This window comes from Leuresthes tenuis, unplaced genomic scaffold, assembly GCF_036924035.1.
Source record: "Leuresthes tenuis unplaced genomic scaffold, fLeuTen1.0.hap1 SCAF_10, whole genome shotgun sequence".
Lineage (NCBI taxonomy): Eukaryota > Metazoa > Chordata > Actinopteri > Atheriniformes > Atherinopsidae > Leuresthes > Leuresthes tenuis.
Window position 1 is genome coordinate 6,351,940 of NW_027325364.1, and position 22,286 is coordinate 6,374,225.

The 22,286-nt window shown below is 37.8% G+C and overlaps 1 protein-coding gene across 1 annotated transcript; it reads left to right on the plus strand.

The window, feature by feature from the left end:
- The first annotated feature begins 1,906 nt into the window (after nt 1–1,906).
- tlr18 (toll-like receptor 18) lies at nt 1,907–22,286 on the plus strand. Its single transcript, XM_072393720.1, has 4 exons — nt 1,907–2,048; nt 16,218–17,213; nt 17,625–18,807; nt 19,478–22,286. The coding sequence occupies exons 2-4, from the start codon at nt 16,228–16,230 to the stop codon at nt 19,943–19,945; spliced, it is 2,637 nt and encodes an 878-aa protein (XP_072249821.1). The 5' UTR covers nt 1,907–2,048; nt 16,218–16,227; the 3' UTR covers nt 19,946–22,286.

The following is a 22,286-nucleotide window of genomic DNA, read 5'->3' on the forward strand; positions in this document are numbered from 1 at the left end:
AAGACCTTTAATGGGCAACATGACAAATTTCAACACCATCGAAACTGATTGAAAGCATAAGACATCTTGTGACTACACACAGACTCTTCACAGGCAGACACCAGCAAAGCTGCCAAAGTTCTCCGAGCTTCAAACAGAGCTGAATCACAGTCCTCCAAAAACCTCCTCACTAGAGTGAATGAAATCCACTCTTGTAAAATGTCTGCAGCCACATGAGTCATACTGTTAAAGCAGAAGCTGTGATAATGGAAATTTATATATATAAATCAAATGAGTCAGCATACAGCCGGGACCTTGCAAAAAGAAAGAAAGAAAAAATATGCCCACAGATAGAAAGCTTCATTGCTTCATAAAGGTGATGGCATACAACTTCTGCAACTACGCTTCCTTTGGGCTGCAAGTCTGGCTCAAGCAGAGTTGTTAGATTAGTCATTCCCATCGTTGGTCAGACTGAAATATCTTAACTTTTGGGTAGACCTTCATGAAATCTTCCACAGACAAACAATCCGGCTGACTAAGATGATCTGACTGTTTCCATCACCACCAGCTGATGAAAGTTTTCAACACTGCGAATCCTGATCACTTTTGCTTTCACCAAGCATTATCTATTGCAGCCATTACAGTCATTCAGCTTTTGAGTGAATTTATTGACAACATAGAAACGACCATGAATCAGGATATTCTTTTTTATAGAATTGACAACACTTCCCCAAAGTTTCAGCTATACTTTATGCACCATGCACTTTTTTTCAAAAAGTTGACACAACTTCCTCAGGTAGTAATGAAATGTCTGTGACATGCTTTGGTAAAAACACCACAGAATTACAGTACCACAGCTTTCTTCCTCCGGTCTGGTGTTAGGGTATGAAGGCAGTCACTCACGTACGCTCTACCATGTAGTCTGTGAGGTGTGATTCTTGTGAGATCAGTGCCAACGTGGAAATGCATTTCTGACACAAAATACACTCAATAACTCCTGAAACACATTACCACCAGAGAGAGCACTCAATATATAGCACTCAATATATAGACCATGCTATAGCAGTCAATATATATATATATATATATATATATGGTATCAACTGAGTTAAATAAAATGCAGTCTGGTTTAAAGTTCAAAGTAAAGACAAGAAGGACTGACAGTTTGACTCTAAGCAGGGTCTGTGACACGATATCACCCTACACCCTACCTGATTAGACTTAGGAAGTCCCAGACAAAGTGATACTGTCACTGTTAAAAGCATGACCCTAACAGTAAAACAAGTGAAATGTATCTTTCACGTGCAGTGCAAGACTTAAATTGGTTGAACTGTTATTATTATTATTATCAAAAAATGTTAAAATGTCAACCAAACAAAAAAAAAACATTTCTACATGGCAAGAATTGTGATGTCCCATAAAATAAACGATTTCCTTTTATTACAACTGTCACTTATTTCATATCTGTGGTTAACTTCTTTGTTTGAAAGGTTTTGTCTCGTTAGCTTTATTATCAATACAGTGCAAATACCCCCCTTCTCCTAAACTCCCACACTGTGTTTATTGAGTTTTCCTGCAATTCACGTTAGCTGTTTCAATTCCTTGTGTATGACCTTGTTGGGAGTGTGATATTAGTGATGACTAATATCCCCAGTATAACATCAGGCTTGCAAATAAACAGCTTTTATGTGAAACTTTTACTTCGTTCCATGTGATTGATGTGAACACAAAGGCAACAGTAATGTCTAACTCTGACAAAATATAGTTGCAGCTTACTTAGATAAGACAAGAAATCTGAAACCCTCCAGCCAGAGTAAAATATTCTCCTGGTACTTCCCACATTCCAGAGCTACACACACACACACACACATGCGGGAAGTGAAGGGTGAGTGAAAGGAAGTATGAGGCACATGGAAAGGGAGGGAGGGAGAGAGATGTAGAAAAGAGCTGCAATAGATTATCACATTCAGTGTTGAGTCACTTCTTACGCTGGGTAAAATATAAAGCACAGGTTAAAATGTGTTGTGCGGAGTCCAGCTGAAAAAGAGAGTCTGTCTACACATCTGGAGGTGAGTAGTGTCTCATGTCTGCTTTAAACTTGTTTTGTCTCAGTATACAAATTGAGTTAATTATGATGCCAGATCACCTGAAAGACTTGTGTGAAGTAAATTATTCCAAAGGTATTACAGTTTTGATTAACATCAGCAACAGTGCTGTGCAATAACTGGTAGAGTGTTCACAGTGTGAATCTGTCTGTGTGTCGTTTTGTTGTTATCATGGCAAAATGAGCTCTTAACACAAAATCTGTGACAGGAGCTAGCAAATGTAGCTTTGAGCACTGTGACAGTTGTTTACATCCGTCTCATACCGTTTTGTTAAAACAGTAGCTTAGACAGTGCGTGGCTGAGATCAACACGGAGGTTTAGATTAAAGTGAGTCCATGAATACATTTGGAAAATGTTAGCTTAGGCACCACTGGCTCTCCACTTCATGTTCAAATCAAACATTCTGTCTCATGTGTGATGTTGCTGACTTTAGTAATTTTTCATTTATGTGATCTGTATTTGGTTTCAACATATTTTCTATGATGGCTGTAATCCCATTATTCATTATCTAGTTGCACTGTCCATGGATGTGATGATATCAAATTCTGAGTGCAGTGTTGGGTTATGGGCCTATTCTGGTCTGTTGAACAATATTGACAACGCAGAGCAAAAAAAAAAAAAAAAACAGCACTTAGTGATGTTGTCTTACAAGCAGTGTCTGAAATCTGAATGGTTGCAAGAAGATGTCAACACGATGGACCAAAACAGAAGTAAAAGCGTATTTAACTGTCCACCCGTCCAACAGGAAAATTAAACAACAATGAAGATATTACAAATGATGACAGTAACAGTTTAACTCATCATGTTCCAGTCCTGTTCAAAAAAGATAACATACATGCGCACACTGCCCCGCAAAAACACAATCTCATCCATCGCTGAGCAACTGGGGTTTGAAGACTGTATTGCTCAACGGTGCCTCGATGCTGGTAAGCCGAACAGTTTGCTGTTTTCACTTCCCCTACCTAAATTTGTCTGCTGCAGGAAACAAACTTGCAACAACAAGAAAATGTTGGCAATAGCAGGCTTATATTTTTACACACACGGCTCTAGAAAAATTATGGGTGGATTGTCCAACTGGTCCACTGTCAAACCAGAACTGAAAGAAATCTGTTCATTCTACAGATACATCAAGAGAAAACTAACAATTTTGTATATACCAAATGTTAATAAAAACAATATTTTGTTTTAACTAATGCTGAAGTTGACATTGTCCTTTTGAGCATACAAACATGAGCGTCAAGCATGGCTACAGAATCAAGTTATTTGCTGAGGTTACATAAAACAAACCGATGAGCATCCCACTCATGCCGCTTTGTCAGACGTGCCACAGAGTAGTGGGGTGAAGAGGACCCAAATGCAGGCTCACAGGTAGGAGACATGCAGATAAGGGAGACAAATACTTTATTGTAAGAGAAACCAAAATCACTGGAGTGGCAGGAAAAGCCCTCAAATGTGAAATCCAAAAGCACAAAATAAACTTGACAAAACCAACTCAGACTGAGAACAAAGCAAGACTCAAACTACACAGTGATGAGGAAAGGGTGGAGGAAAGAACTGGTGTATAAATACTGAAGAATAATTGCTGAGGAAAGTGATGACAATCAAGATGCAGGTGTAGCAATCAGCGACTGAAACCCTGGCGTCAATCTGGAAGCAAGACTCATTTAATTTTAACTAAACCATAACATAAAAACTACAAAAGCAAGCAATCTGTGCAACTTGTGATTTACTTACTAGTACACAGTAAAATCAGCATACCCAAATTAACACTGAGAGTTGATCTTAACACTTTTAAAGTGTCTATATGGGTCCACACCTCAGTGTTAATTTAACACTTTTTCGAGTGTTGGTACCTTTACACTAAGTTAGTGTAAATTGGACTCTTGTTTTTCCGTCTTATCAAACGGTCTAAAATACGTCAGCTGGTCAATGAAAATCACAATATGTTCACCATTTTGCTCTTCTATACAGTATGCATGAAAATGTTCATCGAAGTACAGTGTGTCAACAGCACAGCCTATTATGAAAGCACGTTGTTCATGTATTATATTACAGATTTTCTTAAATACAGGTAGGTCATCATGGGATGTTCCAGTGCATACAAACAAGTCAATCTGGTACTCTGTGCCATCATTTCTAACCCAACATGTAGTTGAAACATCTGAACATGGATCTAATTGTAATGTATGACGGAGTAATTCTCCACCTTCCAAGCTATCAATGCTTTTTATTTTTAAAGGACCAATCTCAAACCGCTTAAAATAATTTTCATAGTAAAATGCCAGTTGACGCTGGTGTTGCTTTACTAGAGATTTAGTAAAGTTTTTAAAATTTTTTTACAGACTTCTTAAAAAAAAAAAAAAAAAAAAAAAAATAGTGTTTTGCTTCAAATCGCATACACCACATATGTATAAGAGGGCCAATTTGTTTTATAATCCTTGGATAATGTATCATTAAGTGGTGTTTGGGAATCAATTTCTTATCATGGAACAAAGTTTTGAACATGTTATGGTGGTCACAGATCAAATGTTTTAGATATCATACCATCAGTAAGGATAGGGGAGAAGACTATATCAACAATCTGTATCAAGAGGAGCAATAAATTCCAGTGATTATTGTCCCTTTCAACCACATCACCAAAAATAAGTGGGGTATTGCGTAGAATACACCATGACTGAATTGCATTTAAACCTAAGTGCTTGCTGTTGTCCTCAATTTTTAAGTGACTCGGTTTGTTTTTACGTTCCATGTGTCCATAATTAAAACTCTGTATCCTATCTGACAACGTGTTGATGGAGATGTAACCATTTTTAAGCAGGTACTGAAAAAACAGCTTCAGCTCATACTGTACGACACCCTCCAACAAATCATGCATAATATCAACGGCAAAATTATTGGTACACTGAAAATACTGTAATGAATCAGGCACACAAGGTTTTTTAACACCATAAACAGTAGGTAGAGCAGGATCTTCACTTAGTGCATTACAATGTTCAATATGAAGCTCTCTGGAGCGCAGATTAAATCCTGGATTATCCTCAGAAAAAACAGACTGAATTTCTTCCTTATTTGTCAGACACTGAATTGCACTGAAAGATTCAACAAAGCCGAGCAAAGTATTTAAGGCAAGATTATCTGCTGTGACTTGAATTACAGAGCCAAACACTGGTTCATCAATAAATGGGAGTTGGATTCCTTCAGTTTCTAAAATTTTCAAATCGTCAATTAGAGGCTTTAATATTTCTTCAAAACCGTACGTCTTTAAATCTTGGGTGTAGAAAAGAGTTGCAAGATGTATGTTCATTAGCACAGAGTTCATCTTGGGTGGGAGGTTTTTTTAAAGTAAAATAAACAACCAAGTTTGTGGATCCCCTTCTTAGAACCCAACGGATTAGCCGTTTCAAAATAGTCATAATAGAGTAAAATTTGTAGAGCATGTCTCTGTTGTGAAAAAAAGAGGATGTTTTGGAAATAAAAGCCATCATTAATGTCTTTATATGTCCCCTTTTTACAGTGTTTCTCTTGCAAGAAGCACTCTTATCTCACTATTTTTGAAAATGGATTTCAGTGTACCTAAAATGGTCACATACATGTACTTGTCTGTTACAGGAATCCGACTATATACACCTGTAGTTCTATTTCTACGTGTATCCATTCTCACACCAAGGACAAATTCTTTAGGCTCAACTATTTCCCATTTTTCATCATAATATTTATGCCTCTTCATCTGTGTATTAAATTTTGAAAAGGGATTGTCTAATTGATTTAAACAGTGCTCTACTTTCTTATAAATTTCCGACTCCTTAGTTTCTGAGGAAAATGTTTGGAGAACTGCTTCTTGTGCTCGACCTTGAACATCACTAATAACTTCCTCCATTGAACAAACTATCGTTTGGATAGTGCTTTGAGAACAACCAGAGGTTTGTAAGTGTGAAACAACTGAACCGCACATTCTTTCAAGTGAGTTCTGTGTAATTACAGGGGGAACCTGTAACATGGATGCAGCAGAAGTTGTTGGCTGTTCACTTAAAGATTCAAACTCACAATGTCTTTGTGTGGCCACTTCCTGATTAGTATCGACCAGTTCATCATGGTCTTTAGGTGCTTTCTGAAGCCATTGTATGTACAAAAAGATGAAGGACATCCTTGCTCTCCACATTTCAAACGTAAGTTTTTAGCTGGATATAGTCCATGCTGAAATTTTAAATGTTGACAAAGAACTGAACTATTTTTGTGGGGCTTTTTACAGACAAAACATAAGACAGTTTTTTCAACTGTGCTCTGACCTTTGTGAACTGGTGACATTTTAATGGTCTTGCAGTAGTTTGGCCCTCAGTTCCTTGACTCGTGGGGTTTCCTTTGTGGTTCCAACATCGATGTTGTATATCGTTGTTTGGATGAAAGTGTAGAATGCAGAAAGTGCTTCATCATAGGAGAGGCTGAAGACATAGTGAGTCTTGAACAGCACATCAAAAGCAGCCACCGATGTCTGAGCGTTGCATGGGATAGCTTTCTGGTCCACAACAATGACTAACCTTGCCATTTTCTTTTTTTGCTCTCCAATGCAAAGGAGGAAAGGCTGCCTTGCATCAACTTTATCCAGGAATGTAGTGAGGCTGGCTCCTTCCTGTAGTTTGAATGACACATTATGCATATACTTAGCATAACATACTAGATACACAGCAAGAATTATTCTTACAGTCCAATCTGCACCTCACACTTCTTACATGGTTGTACAAAAAAAGCTGATGATACCTTAATGAATCTGACAACATGATTGGCTGCCTGTGCTGAGCTCATCTTGGGAGTTTTTTTCTGGCCTTTTGATCTAGGGGGCAGGAGATGCAACAGTAACAGGAGAGCAGACGTATCACTATCCCAGCCTTGAAGACAAATATTTGAGACAGACAACAAAAGCATTTACCATTGAACTAAAATGATTGTTTCTGTTGAACAACAAAACTCAACTTCATATCAGTCATTATTAAAATTACAATAGAGAACAATTAATTTATTTCAGGACCACAAATTTCGCTTTGGATGACACGCTGCATATTGGATTTATTGAAATGGGCAACAGATTGTATGTTGGAAACAGAAAAACTTCATATTTACCGTAGTCATTCTCAAGCTCAAGCTCAGAAGCAGCCAGATTTCTGCAACCAGAATGTTTACCATCTGCTTGCGTGTCGCAACTGACAGTGTTTTGGTTTTGTCATACTCTTTGAAGATTTCTTCACCCTTTGGCTTAGAGCTCAGAGCACTTTCAACCCTCTGCAAAGACAACATTAATTTTTTAACCCTTAGGTTCATGCTTCAAATTAATAGACTACATTTGGTTCAATTTAGCTAAGTTTCACATATTACATTAAACTAATATAAATATTTCAAGTGCTGCCTCTTATCTAGCACTAATTTTATGATCTAATACATGTGTAGCTGGTTTCAAGGTTTACCTGTCTTGCTTCATCACGATCCAGGTCTTTCATGGCCCTCTTCCTGTTCTTTGTGGTTGGGAGGATAATAGTAGAATCTGATGAAATGGAAGAAGCCGGTGATTGTGCTGGCGTCGAAGCTAGTGATGCCAGAGGGTCCGGCAATGATGCTGGAGATGGGTCTAGTAATACAGATGAATCTGATTCATCCAAAGTAATAGCAATGTCTAAAAAACAGTTCAGAGATGAATTCATTTAAAGTAAAAACAATAATTTATCGATTGGTGAATGATCAAGACAACATAACCTTACCTGTTATTGGATACTGGCGATATCCAACTTTGAAGTTTCTCACCCCTGACTTGACCAGCTCATCGAATGTGTCGGCATCAACCTCAGTCTCTGATGTGTCAGTCAAGCTGAGCACACCTTCAGTCACAAGTTGGGCCTGCAGACTAAATTTGTCTGTTACTGGGGAAAAAAAAAAGTTACATTAAGTTTATTATCAACAATGTCATTTAAACATTTAGAGCATAAAAGCTTAAAAACAAAACAGACACTACAATAATGAAAATATTCTCTAAAATGGCCTATAAAGCTTTTTTTTTTAGCTTAAAATGTGTGGAGACAAACCTTGAAGAAACTTCTGGAAGTCAAAGTTTTCATCAATTTGTGGAATTTTTATGTATTTTTGGACTCTTCCGTATTCCACCTTTGCCAGCATTTTCTAAATGAATTCAGTGAATTAAAAGAGAGGATAGCTTTAAGAACAGTTTATCTGACCCACTGTTATTAAAAATCAAAAAAGTCAATGTGAGCCAATATCATGCAGCTTAGCCCATATAATAAAAATATGTCATTGAGGGAACCAACATTGAAGTGTCTCCCAAGATAAACCATATGACACTTAGAAATATAACTCAAAATAATCGTGATATTTCGATGTGACCCAGTAAAATAATGCTAATAATGCTGTACACATGAGCAGTCTGTCGAAAACTGCAATTTCACGGTTTGTGTTTGATACTGACAAAAAGTTATATTATACTTCACCAAGAGATGTGTTATTTTCGCAACAAAAAAAAAAAAAAAAAAAGAAATGACTTTGGTCAAAGGGCTAGCTAGCGTTAGCACCACTTTAGCACGCTAGCTAGCAACTTCGAACCATTAGCATAATCTTATCACGTTTTATATCTGGTTACAAAGTGCATGAATCGTCTCACTCAGCCAAAACGTCAAACCAAACTTGTTTACTGCCGTCAATCACTTGTTATGTTATGCTAACCTCTAGCTCATTAAGCAGGTGTTCAGGTGGTTAGTAACAGCGTGACGAGTTAAGTTGGCTCACCATTGCAAAATGACCGGGTGCCCGAAGAGTAATATTAATATAAAATACAATATTATCAGATACTACTTCATGTACTTACCGGACAGTGTCACCCTTAAAAGTTGAGATGCAGCTCTATCTTCAGCAGACTGATTGACACGCAGATACTGAGTCGAGACAGTTCTTGCTTCAGCAACGTTAATGTTCGGACGTTAGACGTTAACACTTGAGGTGTGAAATACAGGATCAGAGTTTAGAGTAAGAAGTTCGGAGTTAATATTCAAACATTTACACTTAGAGGTTTAATTTAGTGACACTTCTTTTTTACACTCGGTTTTGACAACAACTATTTGTCGACTGAGAGTTAATTATAATGGATTAACTCTATCTAGAGTATAATTAACTCTACTAGTGTATGTCTAGTTTAACACCAAGAATTCAACTCTTCTCAATTTGCTGTGTATGATGGTGTCCCAAAGAACAAATTAGAAGTGATAGAATGTCTCAAAGTTTCTTTTCACACAGTCAACAGCCTCCTAATCCACAGCACGGACATCACTGCCAACACAGTTGACATTGATCCAGACTTTAAGACATTGCATTTTCATCATAGACTCAATTTTGGCTCGTGATGAAATAATAATATGTTAATTCAAAGTTGACAACCTGTCAGTTACCAGAGGGATTCAGGATGCAGGGTCGTGTGATTTCAAGAGGGTTTTAATTATAAACAAGACAGCGGCACTGCAGAGCGCTCTCCCGGCAGCGCAAAAGAAAAGCTGTGAAAACCATTAACCAACGTAAAATCTCTCCAAACTGGGAGGAAAACCAAAAGCTATGAACACTTAACAAAACAAAGACACACTCTCAAAATGAGGCGGAATAAAACAAAGGCGCACTCTTAACAAAACCGAGGCTCTATGAAACTTTAACTAAAAGCTCTCCTTTAACGGAGGCGACTATGACAGGTAACAACGAAAAATCACTCCTAGAAAATGGAGGAAAAACAAAGCTATGAAACTTACCGTAACAATAAATAAGGCTATGGAACAATAAATTACAAAGCAAGTCAGCACTGCAGGAGAGTCGCTCGCTGCAGGCTCGTGGATTCTGTGGGTTCGAGACAAGACAATGCAGGTGGCTGGTAATGAAGCTCACAATGAGACAACATACTGGCGACGAGACAGGGGAAACGCAGACTATAGGGACCAAGGGGAACAGGTGAAAACACTTGGGAATCAGGGAAGACAATCAGACGCATGACACGGGAGAAAGAGCAAGTTACCTGAAACGGGATCTTTCAAAATAAAACAGGAAATAACAAGACAAGACATGGAACGGAAAATAAACCGTGACACAACCAGAAAAAAATAAAACCCAACACATATAAGGCCTTGGACTCCGATCCAGGACAACCGTTTCCACTGACCTTTCACTTTTTTTAATCTCCCCTCCCACTCATGACTTATTACTTTTCTACTTCACTTTCACATGCTTAGTTGGTTAGAAATCCAGTGTCAAAGGTTAGATGCTCAAAATATCAGCCTGAGATTTGAGTACACATCTTAGTTAATACTTGGTAGCAGTCATCAATATGTGACTCACGCTGCCCAATTTAACACAGCCTACAAATACTTTGCAATCACATAAATTTTATCCTTGAATTGTGACACTAATGAAGTATGTTTTCCACGTGTGAACAAATGTTCACACTTTCTCATTACACTGGGCTGACATTGTGCATGTGCAAGCAGCTCACAGGTTCTACTGTCTTTGACAGAGCAGAGTTGACAGGGAGAGGCATTCCTGAAGCTTGCTGGGCAGCACTGAAGAGGCTTTCCAAAAGTCTCTGCTGTTTTGAAAAAAGTCGCTGTGGGAGGGCTGACAAGAAGCTGAATCTTGCGATTTGCTAATGTAGCAACAGTGGCCACATCAGTCTCTGTTATCATGCAAGGTCATCGGTTACTAAGTAGTTTTTCGCTGTGTGAGAAAATGTATGTGTGGCATGAGCGTGAGAGTGTTTTTTGTGTGAGTCTCACACTTAATGGGCGTGAGTTGGAAAGCTAGGTGTCCTGATAAAGGGATTGAAGAGAGTCACAGTATGTGAGTCAACACAAAGCTGGAGATCAGTTTACTGTTCTCTATTGATAACGTTTGCATGACCAACAGTCACCGAATATTTCCTCTTAGTGGTCTAAGAGGAAATGCTCCACCACTTCATCTTAAACCTGTTTTGTCACTCATTAGCACAACAAAATGCTTCACTGATGCATGAAAGCAAAAGCTACCAGGCTTTCATAACACATTGATTCTTGGCACTGTAGCATTATAAGACCTTTGCTTTGGGGTTTTCATGGACTCTGTTCATAATCATAAAATAATAAATTACAACCAGGCTCAACATGTGCTTAAAGGTACTCATCAGGCTTTCAGAACACTTTTTGCTGGCACCTGAGAGGCTCCAGTAAAAGGTAACCAAATTTCAAGTATTTTCAGCAGCCCTTGTACGTGGAACCTCTCAGAATTGCTTGACATTGCAAGTTGCATTCTATTTTTACTAAGAGCAAGCACACATTGTTCCTAAAACTCTTCTGATTTACTGGGGATTTGTTTGTGTTTTGAGTGCCTGCTGCAAAATCTTTTTTAAACAACATCTGTCCAGGAGCCCAGCGCTTCAGTTTATGCTGAAACTTCAGGCATCTTTCCACAGTAGTGTTGCACTCTCTAAAGGCACATCAGTTCTCCTTTAATATCTTGTATTTCTTTGGGAAATGTGTACCCGAGAGAGGAACACAGCTGCAGACTCCTCTCAATCATATGCTTTGCTCTAATTTCTCAGTTTCTGGAGAGTCAAACGCCACTGGTGGTAGTGGTTGTGTCAGCTCCATTCATTGTCCATGGTTATCCACTCCATTTCAGCTGATTGTATCCAAATTGTTTTTCTACTTTAACAGTGATTATTATGTTTTCTCCAGATGTCTTGTAATTATTCATTATTGAGATTGTCCTCCTCAAAACAAAGTGGCATTTGTTCATACAGGCAGATATTGCAAATAATCCAGATTAAAGACTGTGCAACCTCCTATGTTCATGAGAGCAGCTACATGTAAAGAATAAAATGGTGTCCATTATGGTAAAGTCTCATTGTAAAAAACATTTTTTTACCCCAAACTATGATTTGTCCCTAACCCAAACAAAGGAGGTTTGATTTCTAGTCTGAACCCAACGAGGAATGGACACAAGTGTTTTTGTAAATTGTTGTTGTGTTGTTGACAGAATACATGTTGGTCTGAGTCTCACATCACGCAGAACTTCATAGTTTACCGGACATAACTCTCAAGAAACACGTAATGTGGTTACATATAGTAAGTGTCTTGTTGATTTCAGAGTCAAATTGCTGAAAGTCAACTCCAGAGTCCAACTTTAGAGACGACCAGAAAAAAAAAAGAAGCATCCTTCCATAAGAACATGTTTTATGCATTGTTACTGAGACAAATGTAAGCAACAAACAAAAAGAGTGTGTCATGTATGACAGACTTTTCTTTTAGGGAATGTTTTTTCTTGTCAAAAAACGAGAAGCCTTGCTGTAACTGATAGCATTTGCAGTGGCTATATTCCACTTCAGTGTGGCAGTCGCCCATAACATCGAGCTGCTGCAGAGCCCTGGTACTGAAACAGGATTTCAAGGTGGTAATGTCATCAATCACCTGTGTTAAACATGTCAAATGTTAGAAATGAAAAACATTCATAGTTTAATGCCGGAATAAATCAGTCCAATGAGACATATTTTCAGCTTGTCATGCTAATGAGACAATGAGCTATAACATTTAGGAATACTTGCACAGCTAGAAATCCACTCAGATATTAACTAATTAACTCAATTATTCAGTTTTGTTGTATTTCTTCTCTAAAACATGATTCCCTGTTTGAAAGTCCCAACCTCAAGGTAGATATTTTTTTTTTCTATTGGAACTACTTTGTAAAACACCATAACCCTAAGAAATATTGTTGATAGCATGTAGTTATTCCTGAACGATGAGAAGAGAAAAGCTGAAAAGCTAATCTAATTTAATCAAATTTAGTCCCATTTCTACTATCTATCAGGAAACAATATCATTAAACAAAAAATATCTCTTGATTTGTAATAGGAAAAGCCTCAGCACGTAAATGTGATAACCTGGGAGCATCGTGTTTACAGCTCCAGCACAACTGCAGCTGTGTTTGTGCATAGCATATAAACATGAAACCTCATTAAACCAGAATAAACCGCTGTGATCTGCAGTGACTATGGAGGGCAGTGGGTAACATATGTCAATGAAAAGAACTGTGTTCCACCTACTATTGACTGCTGAGTAAATATCAGATGCAGTAATATACACTTTCCGTGACTTATCAGACAGATATCACAGTTTAATCAATGATAGAAATGTTTGTTGTCTCTTTCGGCTAATAATGACGTAGTTATCTTGGCCGATTCCAAGGTACGATTTTTTAAATGTCTTAAAGGTCATTCAATCATTAAAAAAAACATTGGCCTTCTCTCTCTTTCAAAAATAATGTGCTTGTAGTTCCTCAACAGAGGTATCAGTTCAAAATCCAACAGAGAAGGAATAGCAGTATGTATCCCTTTAAATGATATATTATTCCCTTTTATCCCTCTATATTATCCCTTCTTTTGCACTCAAGCAACAACACACAAGCAATTCATTCTCATCCCCATCCTTTGGATTCGGTTAACTATCGAAATTATTTCAACTGGCTACTATAAACGGTGTGTCTCCACTTTTGTCACTGCCTTACGAGCCAGGTTGTGACAAAAATTTTGATATACAGCGCTGATCTCAGGTTCATCTTAGGTTAATTCATTCAAGTTCATTCTAGCATGAAATCCTTATAAATATTTATCATTTTTTGAGCTACTCAACTAATTTAAATTTCCCCCACTGGGGGATGAATATAGTATTTTTCTATTCTAATTCTATTTCTATTAACAAGGGCTGGATTCCATTTTTGCACCTGTGCAAAAGCAGACATTCGTCGAAGTGGAATGCAGCACTTACTGTTTGTCTGATTTCAAGCCAAGATTTCCTTTCAATATTCATATTGTCTTTGATATATTGATAATTCACATGTTGTTATTGAAATAGGGACACATTTTCAATATATTATGTTTCCTCATATCATCATTTCCAGTTAAGTCGTTTAGAATTTCTTAGGTCATTAGTTAGGATAAAGTGCTACTTCTCTTTTCTGAAAAGCTCAAGAGGAACGATGTAATTGTTTCCAGACATTGTCAGTTAATAGATTTAAAATGTGACAGGCTATATGAAAGTTATCTCTCAGATGCAGAGAAGACAAATATTTCTCCCTTGCACGTGCTCTCACGGGGTTTCTCAGATATCTTTTCAGCTTATACCATATAAACCTGGCAGAGAGCCAGACTGTATGTGAAAAAACGTGAGCCTGAAAAAGGGCCATATGTTTCTGCTTATATAAACAACTGTAACATTTATACAAGGAAGCACATAAGATTAACGTTAATTAATTTGTACATATTCCTTTCGCAGATAAAGTTACCAGACAACTGGAACACCAACAGAATTCTACACAACAGATCTTCACAAGGAAACATTCTTGTGGGTTAATGTCAAACTAGGAAAGGGTCATAAACTGGAAAAGTTAAAACTCTTTTTGAGGTTGAGGAATATGACTGGAAAATGTTAAAATAAATACATCAAAAGAGACAGATATATTACTTTTGAATTTTTCTTTTAACTGGATGTATTCACAATAGCCTGGATGGTCAAGAATTTGAAAAATTCAGTGTTGACGTGCAGGTTTGAGTTACAAAAACATAAATAAACAGTTAAATTCAGCTGGAAAAGCTAAATAATCATATTCTGTGTCTATTTTTTATAATTTTTAGATCTGGACTTTCACCTAAAAACTAGTAATGCATTTTAAATCATTTGAGTAAATATTTAACTGATTTCCACAGTGTTACGCCCCAGTGATATTAAATTAATTTTTAACCTTGTCTTATATGTGAGGAGTTTTACTTTGTAAAAAATATTGATGTCCATCTAACCATAGTCAATATTCCGGAGCAGCTGTTCTTTGCATGCCAGATAAGATAGCTAAAGAGTGTTTTGAAGCAACATCGCTCCTCTTGTGTTCTCTCTCAGACAGTGTTTACATGGTAAGGAAGTAAGATGATGGCCACAAACTGATACTAATTCTGATGAAGAATAAATTCTTCATATACTGTTTTTGAAGAAAGTTGAGTTGTTCAGATGGCTACTGACCTGTGCGAATACACTTGATTCTTATTTTTTAAAACATCTATTGTACTTAAATGGGTTGGGATTCATAAACTGATGAATTCATACACATGAAAGACAATTCAACATATTGCCCTAATTCCCAATCTGGCTTTAGGTGTTTTAGTATCTTTAAAAAACTGATTTTTATTAAGCCAAATCTGTGATTTAGGCCAATATGATTACTTTTAATTGTTTTTATTCAACTCATGACTCCTTTCCAGGTGGTTGTCCAAACTATTAAATATTAACAGACAGCGCACTAATCTAGTATAATGAATTATTTTAGCCTAAAATAAGACAGAGGAGAAAATAAAATAAAATAAAATAGGGAAACAATATCTTTCTTTACCACCTATATCTGTTCAGATGTGTTTATTCAAGTCACATAACTCCTAGAGAAGATCAAACTAAGACTATTTGTTTAGCCAGTGTTATAAAGTTTTATGGTTCCTCGATGTGAGGACCAAAACAGTGTGTAGCCTTGACCTATAAATACAGAGTTAAAGAAAAGACGAGTTAAAAGAGACTGTATCAGGAACCTTGAGCAGGTAACACAGGGTGAGTGCTTTTTCATTGAACAATGATTTATTCCTTGATGTAAACTGAGGAGCCAGTGAGGACATCCATTTTAAATGCTTGTGACTAACGTCTGTTGTGCTGTAAAAAAAAGGAAAGAAAGAAAGGAAAAAAGACAAGGTCTTTGACCAGTCAAACAAATCACGTCTGAGGATGTCTTGGACTCTCAAGTACCAGAACATTGGCAATAGATCTTCTGGGCCTTGTGGGTTGTGGAGTACCATCAGAACCTGGACTATAAAAAAGATGAGCAGTGTTGCTCAGTTTACCTGTCAGTGGTTTTAATGTTGTGGATGTTGGTTGAACACTAACGAGCTAGAGGAAAAGTAACATAAAAAATTGTAAATAAAAATGATCATGCACTTGGTTTGATGGGTCATTTAATTCAGAAAGAGAAATCATTGGGACCATTCTGCAGCTTCCTACTGCAACATAATCTAACATAACATCTGCTGTTCTTATTACTTTTCAGATCCATCACAATGATTTGGAATTTGCTTCAGTTCTGTGGTCTCTTTTTTGGAGCCCTCTCCTACCAAACTCCATCTTCACCAACCACCGGCACCACTGAAGAAGGACCCTGTCGAATCTATAACTTTGGCCAGTCTGCAGACTGTCGCGGAAGACAGCTTGACCGCATCCCACTAAAACAATTTCCACCCACAGTTGAAGACATTGATCTCTCCTACAATGAACTTCATACTGTCTATGGTGGGGACTTCAACCACCTCCCTCAGCTTCGCATCCTTCAGCTGCAGTACAACAACATTTCACACATTGATGATGATGCATTTATAGATAATACACTACTGGAGCATCTAAACATCTTTAATAACTCCCTGAAGGAAATTCCAGCGACAGCTCTGTCATCCCTCTTGAATCTAAAAGAGCTCTACATGTCCAACAACCTTTATAAACATGCCACTTTGGCTAATAGTTTCTCCAATTTTGTCAAACTCCAGGTTCTGTCTATGGGCGGCTCCATGGTTATGGGTCTTAAAAAAGCTGATTTTCAGCCCCTAAAGAACATCAAGTTACAAGGTTTTGCTATCAAATGCTCCTCTAATCTAAGTTACTATGAGGCTGGAAGTTTAGAAGTCATTCAGACAAAGCAGATGGGCTTTGATATGGCCATAGACCAACGGCCAAATGCTCTCCATCACATGCTACATGACCTTGCAAACAAGACATTCAGTGTCATTCAGTTTCGCAACCTCTTTGAATTTATGTACTATATGGGAGAGGATGATATTTTCCAGGGTTTAAAAGACATAAAAGCCCATCAGCTCATCTTCCACAGGGGCAAATTCAATGAGAATCTCTTAAGAATGGCTTTAATGAACTTACAAGTGACCCCTATTAAAAGACTGACACTGCAGTACATTGACTTTGCCCGTTCACCAACATTTATTGATAGTGGAACAGGTTCCAGCATCACAAATTTGATACTGGATAAGTTGGATCTTTGGTGAGTATTTTAGATAAAAATATATAATATGTATGTAATATAATATAATATGTATAAATGTATAAGTATATAATGTATCATATAAAAAATGATGCATCAAATTTGATATGCTATGATTTACATAACAATGAGTTTTTATTTACTATTCACTCTCCAGGACCTTACATTCTTGCAAACACAAGCAGTTATATCAAAAGCCGGTTAACAAAAAGTAGCTATATGGGAGTGTGGAACCACCAAATAATAATGTACTATGACATGCCTATTGTGTATTCTGTTTTTGAAAAAAAAAAAGGATAAAATGAAGAAATGTTTAGGATGAAAGCCATTCAGATAATGCAAAATTAATTCTATAGACCCAGAGTACAATTGCTTTACGTACATAACACTAAAATACTCACTTTCTTGTAGGTATATCAGCAATCCTGATGTGCTGAGATTTGACTGGCGCTTCACCTGGTTCAAGCAAATTAAGCACCTGTCTATTCGTTATGTCTATTTCAACTCTGTGCCTTGCGATTCCTGGGCTGAGATGGAAGGCGTGAAGTTTCTGGATGTCTCTAATAACAGACTGAAGAATGAATATGTCTTCAACCAGAGGTGTGATTACAGCTATACCATGCCAAATCTACACACTTTCAACCTGAGCACCAATGACCTGACCAGCTTAAAAGATTTATCTTCTCTAACGAGGGAGTTTCGGCAACTTCAGGTGTTGGATCTTAGCAACAACAAACTGGGATCTATAATAGATAGCCAAGACTGTGTTTGGAAGCAAAACATCACTCGTTTCATCGCTCATCATAATAATTTTGCAAGTGAAGCTCTCAGTTGTCTGCCCACCACAGTGCACTATTTAGATCTTTCCTACTGCAATCTGGACCAGCTAGACATGGTGTACTTTCAGAGAACCACCAACCTGAAATTCCTCCTGCTAAGTGGTAATAAAATAAAGTTTATCCCAACTAAGTGGGAGAGCCCATCACTTCAGTTTCTTTCTCTGGATGGGAATTCATTTGGCCTGATTAGCAAGGCATCCTTCCAGCACATGCCTCAGTTGTCTCAGCTGAGGGCAGGAAACAATCCTTACCACTGCACTTGTGAGCTTCATGCTTTTGTCCAGGACACGCTTTCAAAAGAAAAGGTTAACCTCACAGACTGGCCTTGGAACTACAAGTGTTATCATCCTGAGGCATTCGTCAACACAGTCATCTCAAAATACTTCCCCAGTCAGGTAGCATGTGATATCCGACTCGTTATAGTCATCAGTGCTGCAACTACTGCAACAGTGATCTTGATACTTGTTCTGATTTGCTACATTTTTGATCTTCCATGGTACACAAAAGCCACGTATCAGATCATCAGGGCCAAATACAGAGCTCACAAGGAAAAAGCAGCTGGGGAAGTGGGGACTTTTACCTATCATGCTTTCATATCCTACAGTCACTCAGATGCTGACTGGGTGAGGGACCAGCTCTTGCCCTGTTTGGAGAACAACAGAAATCCTTATCGTCTGTGCATTCATGAGCGGGACTTCATGCCAGGAAAATGGATCATCGACAACATCATTGAGAACATTGAAAGCAGTCGAAAGGTAACCAAAAAGTAGTCTTGTAATAGAAGAAGCTCTGGTATAGGCCACATCACCAGCAGTTACAATAAATGAAGACCTGGAAATTTTTAGGAAATAAGATTTTTGAAACCTGCTGTGGGAAGAGAAATTTTTGGGAACTGTTTTCAGTCTGCTGATCTATCAACTTGTTGGTAACATTGCTTGCTAGACCTGCTCAGTCCCTCCCAGGCTGCATACCGCTCCCGCAAAATAAGATCCTTTCGTCAAGTAATCTGTTATGAAATGAATAACTAAAGTGTATTGCCAGCTCTTTAATTTGGAACTTTCTCTTTTGGAACTCCAATAACATCTAAGGTCCTGTTTGAGTAATCCAAAAACTTGAAGACCCCTAGGACATTGAGTCCAAAAAGGCTTGGAATATCAACTTTGCAATAACATGTCAAGAGGAGCAACATACAGTATATTAATTGATCGGGTAGTTAGCATGCACTATCTGGGTATTGTTAAAAATCCGACGTTGTTCATAAAGCTTAACCGACAATAGCATACTAGATCATTCCCTAATGTTGTTGATATGGTTAATGCACTTAAAGTAGTACAAACAAAGCTAATCACATCTTTTTTTAAACAAAATTATTACTGTGAAACACCACTGCAAGTTTTAATTTTATTTTCATGTCCTCTTTCACAGGTCATCTTTGTCCTCTCTCGAAACTTCGTTAACAGTGAATGGTGCAATTATGAGTTGTACTTTGCTCAGCAGAGAGCAATGGGCAAGACCTTCAGCGACGTCATCCTCGTGGTGAAGGAGCCCATTGATCCAAACTCCTTGCCCAGCAAGTACTGCAAGCTAAAGAAGATGCTGAGTAACAAAACATACCTGGAGTGGCCCCAGCAGGATAATCAACAACCGTTTTTCTGGGCACAGCTCAGGAGTGTCCTGGGCAAACCCACAATGATCCGTGAGGGGAAGAATAGTGTGACGAGCAGGAACTCATCTGGGGGAGAAATTTCTGTGATTGGAATCCCTTTGGAGGAAAGGATTCCAGATGAGGCCATACCTGATGCAGACAACAAAGTAAAACTTAAAAAAGAAATTAGTATAAAGAATGATGTTGAGCTGTCAAATCAGAGACAAATACCTGTGATGCAATTTTGACCCAAAAATTTAACAAATCCATACATATTACTGTACTTTCTCAGTAATAGCTTGTCCTCAAGAGACTTTTTTGTGTGGCTGGTGCCAGTTTGGAGTAGACACCAACATCTCATGAGATGACAGATTAAAATACAATCCCTCCCTACCATTGATATTCTGTCATGTTATTCTGGATGCCTTCTACTCCACTTTCCATCCGATCACTTAGGCTTGGTGCCCTTCTGACAGGCAGTGAAAGACCAGCTCAAATGAGATTTCCCATGTTGCACTCTGTGGTGACAAGCGCCACACTGTAAAGCACTGTGCTCTGTCACATTCTTGACCCCTGGAGGTATCATCATTAATGTTCCAATTCTGATATTAAAGGTTCACGTTACAAACCAAATAAAAGCATACACCTGATGACAAATGATGATGCAAAAGTGTAGAAAATTGAAAGTGGTCATGTCCCAGTACTTTGCATTTGCTTCAGCTCTTGAGTGTTTTATAACTAGACCATGGTCTTTTAGGGAAGTCTGTAATCTAGAACAAGTGTTTTGAGGTAATTTGTTCTATATGAAGTAATAATGTAAATATAAATCAGTGTGTTAGCAATGTCACAATTGTTGCCAAATCTCTTTGTTAACTTGATCTGATTGTGGTTTTGGTTAAAGTCCTTTCAACGCTCTGTTTTCAACTGGGTTATAATTGGCTTCCAAATTTTCAGACTTTTTACAGAAAATCACTTATGACAAAGGACACTAGATAGGGATCACACCAGCTGCAATGCCACAGTATTATCAAACAACACCAATCTTTGTAAATCTTCATGTTTGCGTAATGTTTCACCATTGTGTTTTGTACAGTTTTGACAGTCAACTTTGACTAACTGGTCTCCCAGCCTGTGCTGTGAAACTTCTGCAGATGGTCCAGAACGCAACGGTATGTCTGGTCTTATAAGCTTAAAATCATTGAGTCCACGTCACCCCTCTGTTCATCGAGCTCCATTGGCTATCCTTAGCCGCCCACATCAAATTCAAGTCACTGATGTTAGCCTACAAAGTGCTCAATGGTCACTCCGGTTCAAAGAATTGTTGTCTACACCACGTTCGTTCAGACAATTCAGACTCTTTTCATGCGCCTTACTGAGCGCTACCAGAATAGGAGCGTCCCTATCTATCTTAAGAAACTCTTAAGACCCAGCTCTTCAGAGAGCATCTCCTACCCTGTACTTCCCTACCCTCTCTACTGCACTTTCTCTTGCTGTACTTCCCTCTATGTCTGCACTTTATCTCGACACTGTCACCCCTGTCACCTCTGACAGAGTCCGACTATGTAGCTTATTGTTAGCTTTGATGTTAGCTATAATGTTCTATCCTCATTTGTAAGTCACTTTGGATAAAAGTGTCTGCTAAATGCATAAACACAAACAAAATCAGGAGGTTACACAAAATGATAGACACATAAACACATATTGTGCTGTAAATGTTGCATTAACAGATATTTTACCACTAGGGGGAAGAGACAAACAACAAAAAAAGCACTGACAGACTGCCAGCTCCTCACACAATAATGATAATAAGCTTATATGTTTACAAACTGCTGTTCCTTCTCATATCAGGTATGTAACATTTAATCAATTGCTAAATTAAAAAAAACTATCAACCATTGATACCTACAGAAAACAGTATGATTAAGACAAGCAACAGTAAGATGTGAGAGGTGAAGGACTGTCTGCTTAATGTCTAAACTTTAACGTTTCTTCTGTGGTGTGACAGAAAATTTTACTGATTTTTTAAAAAAACGAACTCACTTTTTATACAAGTGATTGCCATATTGCACCTTATTTTATCACTTCTTGTATTTAAGCATTGTGTTTTATGAATTTCATCAACAGCCACTGTTTTCATGTTCTTGATAAATTTGGGTTGAGCTCAGTCTTCAGGAAGCCTCCATCATTTCTGTAATGTCATTTTTTTTCAGTTATTTACCTGTAACCTGTAGTACCGAGAGAAGATCCTGGCTTAACATGTGCATCGTTTACCGATGGCCAATATTTGACACACTTGAAGTGCTTAGTTTTCTGCATAGAGTGTGTGAGAGAGAAGGAAAGAGTATCAATGCCACACCTCTCTGCCTGAGGTGTTTTTGAAAGTCCAGACAGCACATCAGCAGTCCGGTAAATCATCATGCATTTGCATTAGTGATAGATCCATGCCACTGCATATCAAATGCTCCATGTAACAAACAGACTCTTCTTCATATAAACTATCGTAACTGGGAATATATGAAATGATAAAGTATTTTATTTTGAACATGAAGTGTAGAGATGTTTACTTTTTACTTTTTAATTTTTCCCAAA

What these genes read in the sequence shown, in the direction of transcription:
- tlr18 (XM_072393720.1), top strand. Translation starts at nt 16,228, where the DNA reads ATGATTTGGAATTTGCTTCAGTTCTGTGGTCTCTTTTTTGGAGCCCTC. An exon ending in CTGGATAAGTTGGATCTTTG is followed by an intron (nt 17,214 to 17,624) that starts GTGAGTATTTTA and finishes ACTTTCTTGTAG; the next exon opens with GTATATCAGCAATCCTGATG. An exon ending in ACATTGAAAGCAGTCGAAAG is followed by an intron (nt 18,808 to 19,477) that starts GTAACCAAAAAG and finishes CCTCTTTCACAG; the next exon opens with GTCATCTTTGTCCTCTCTCG.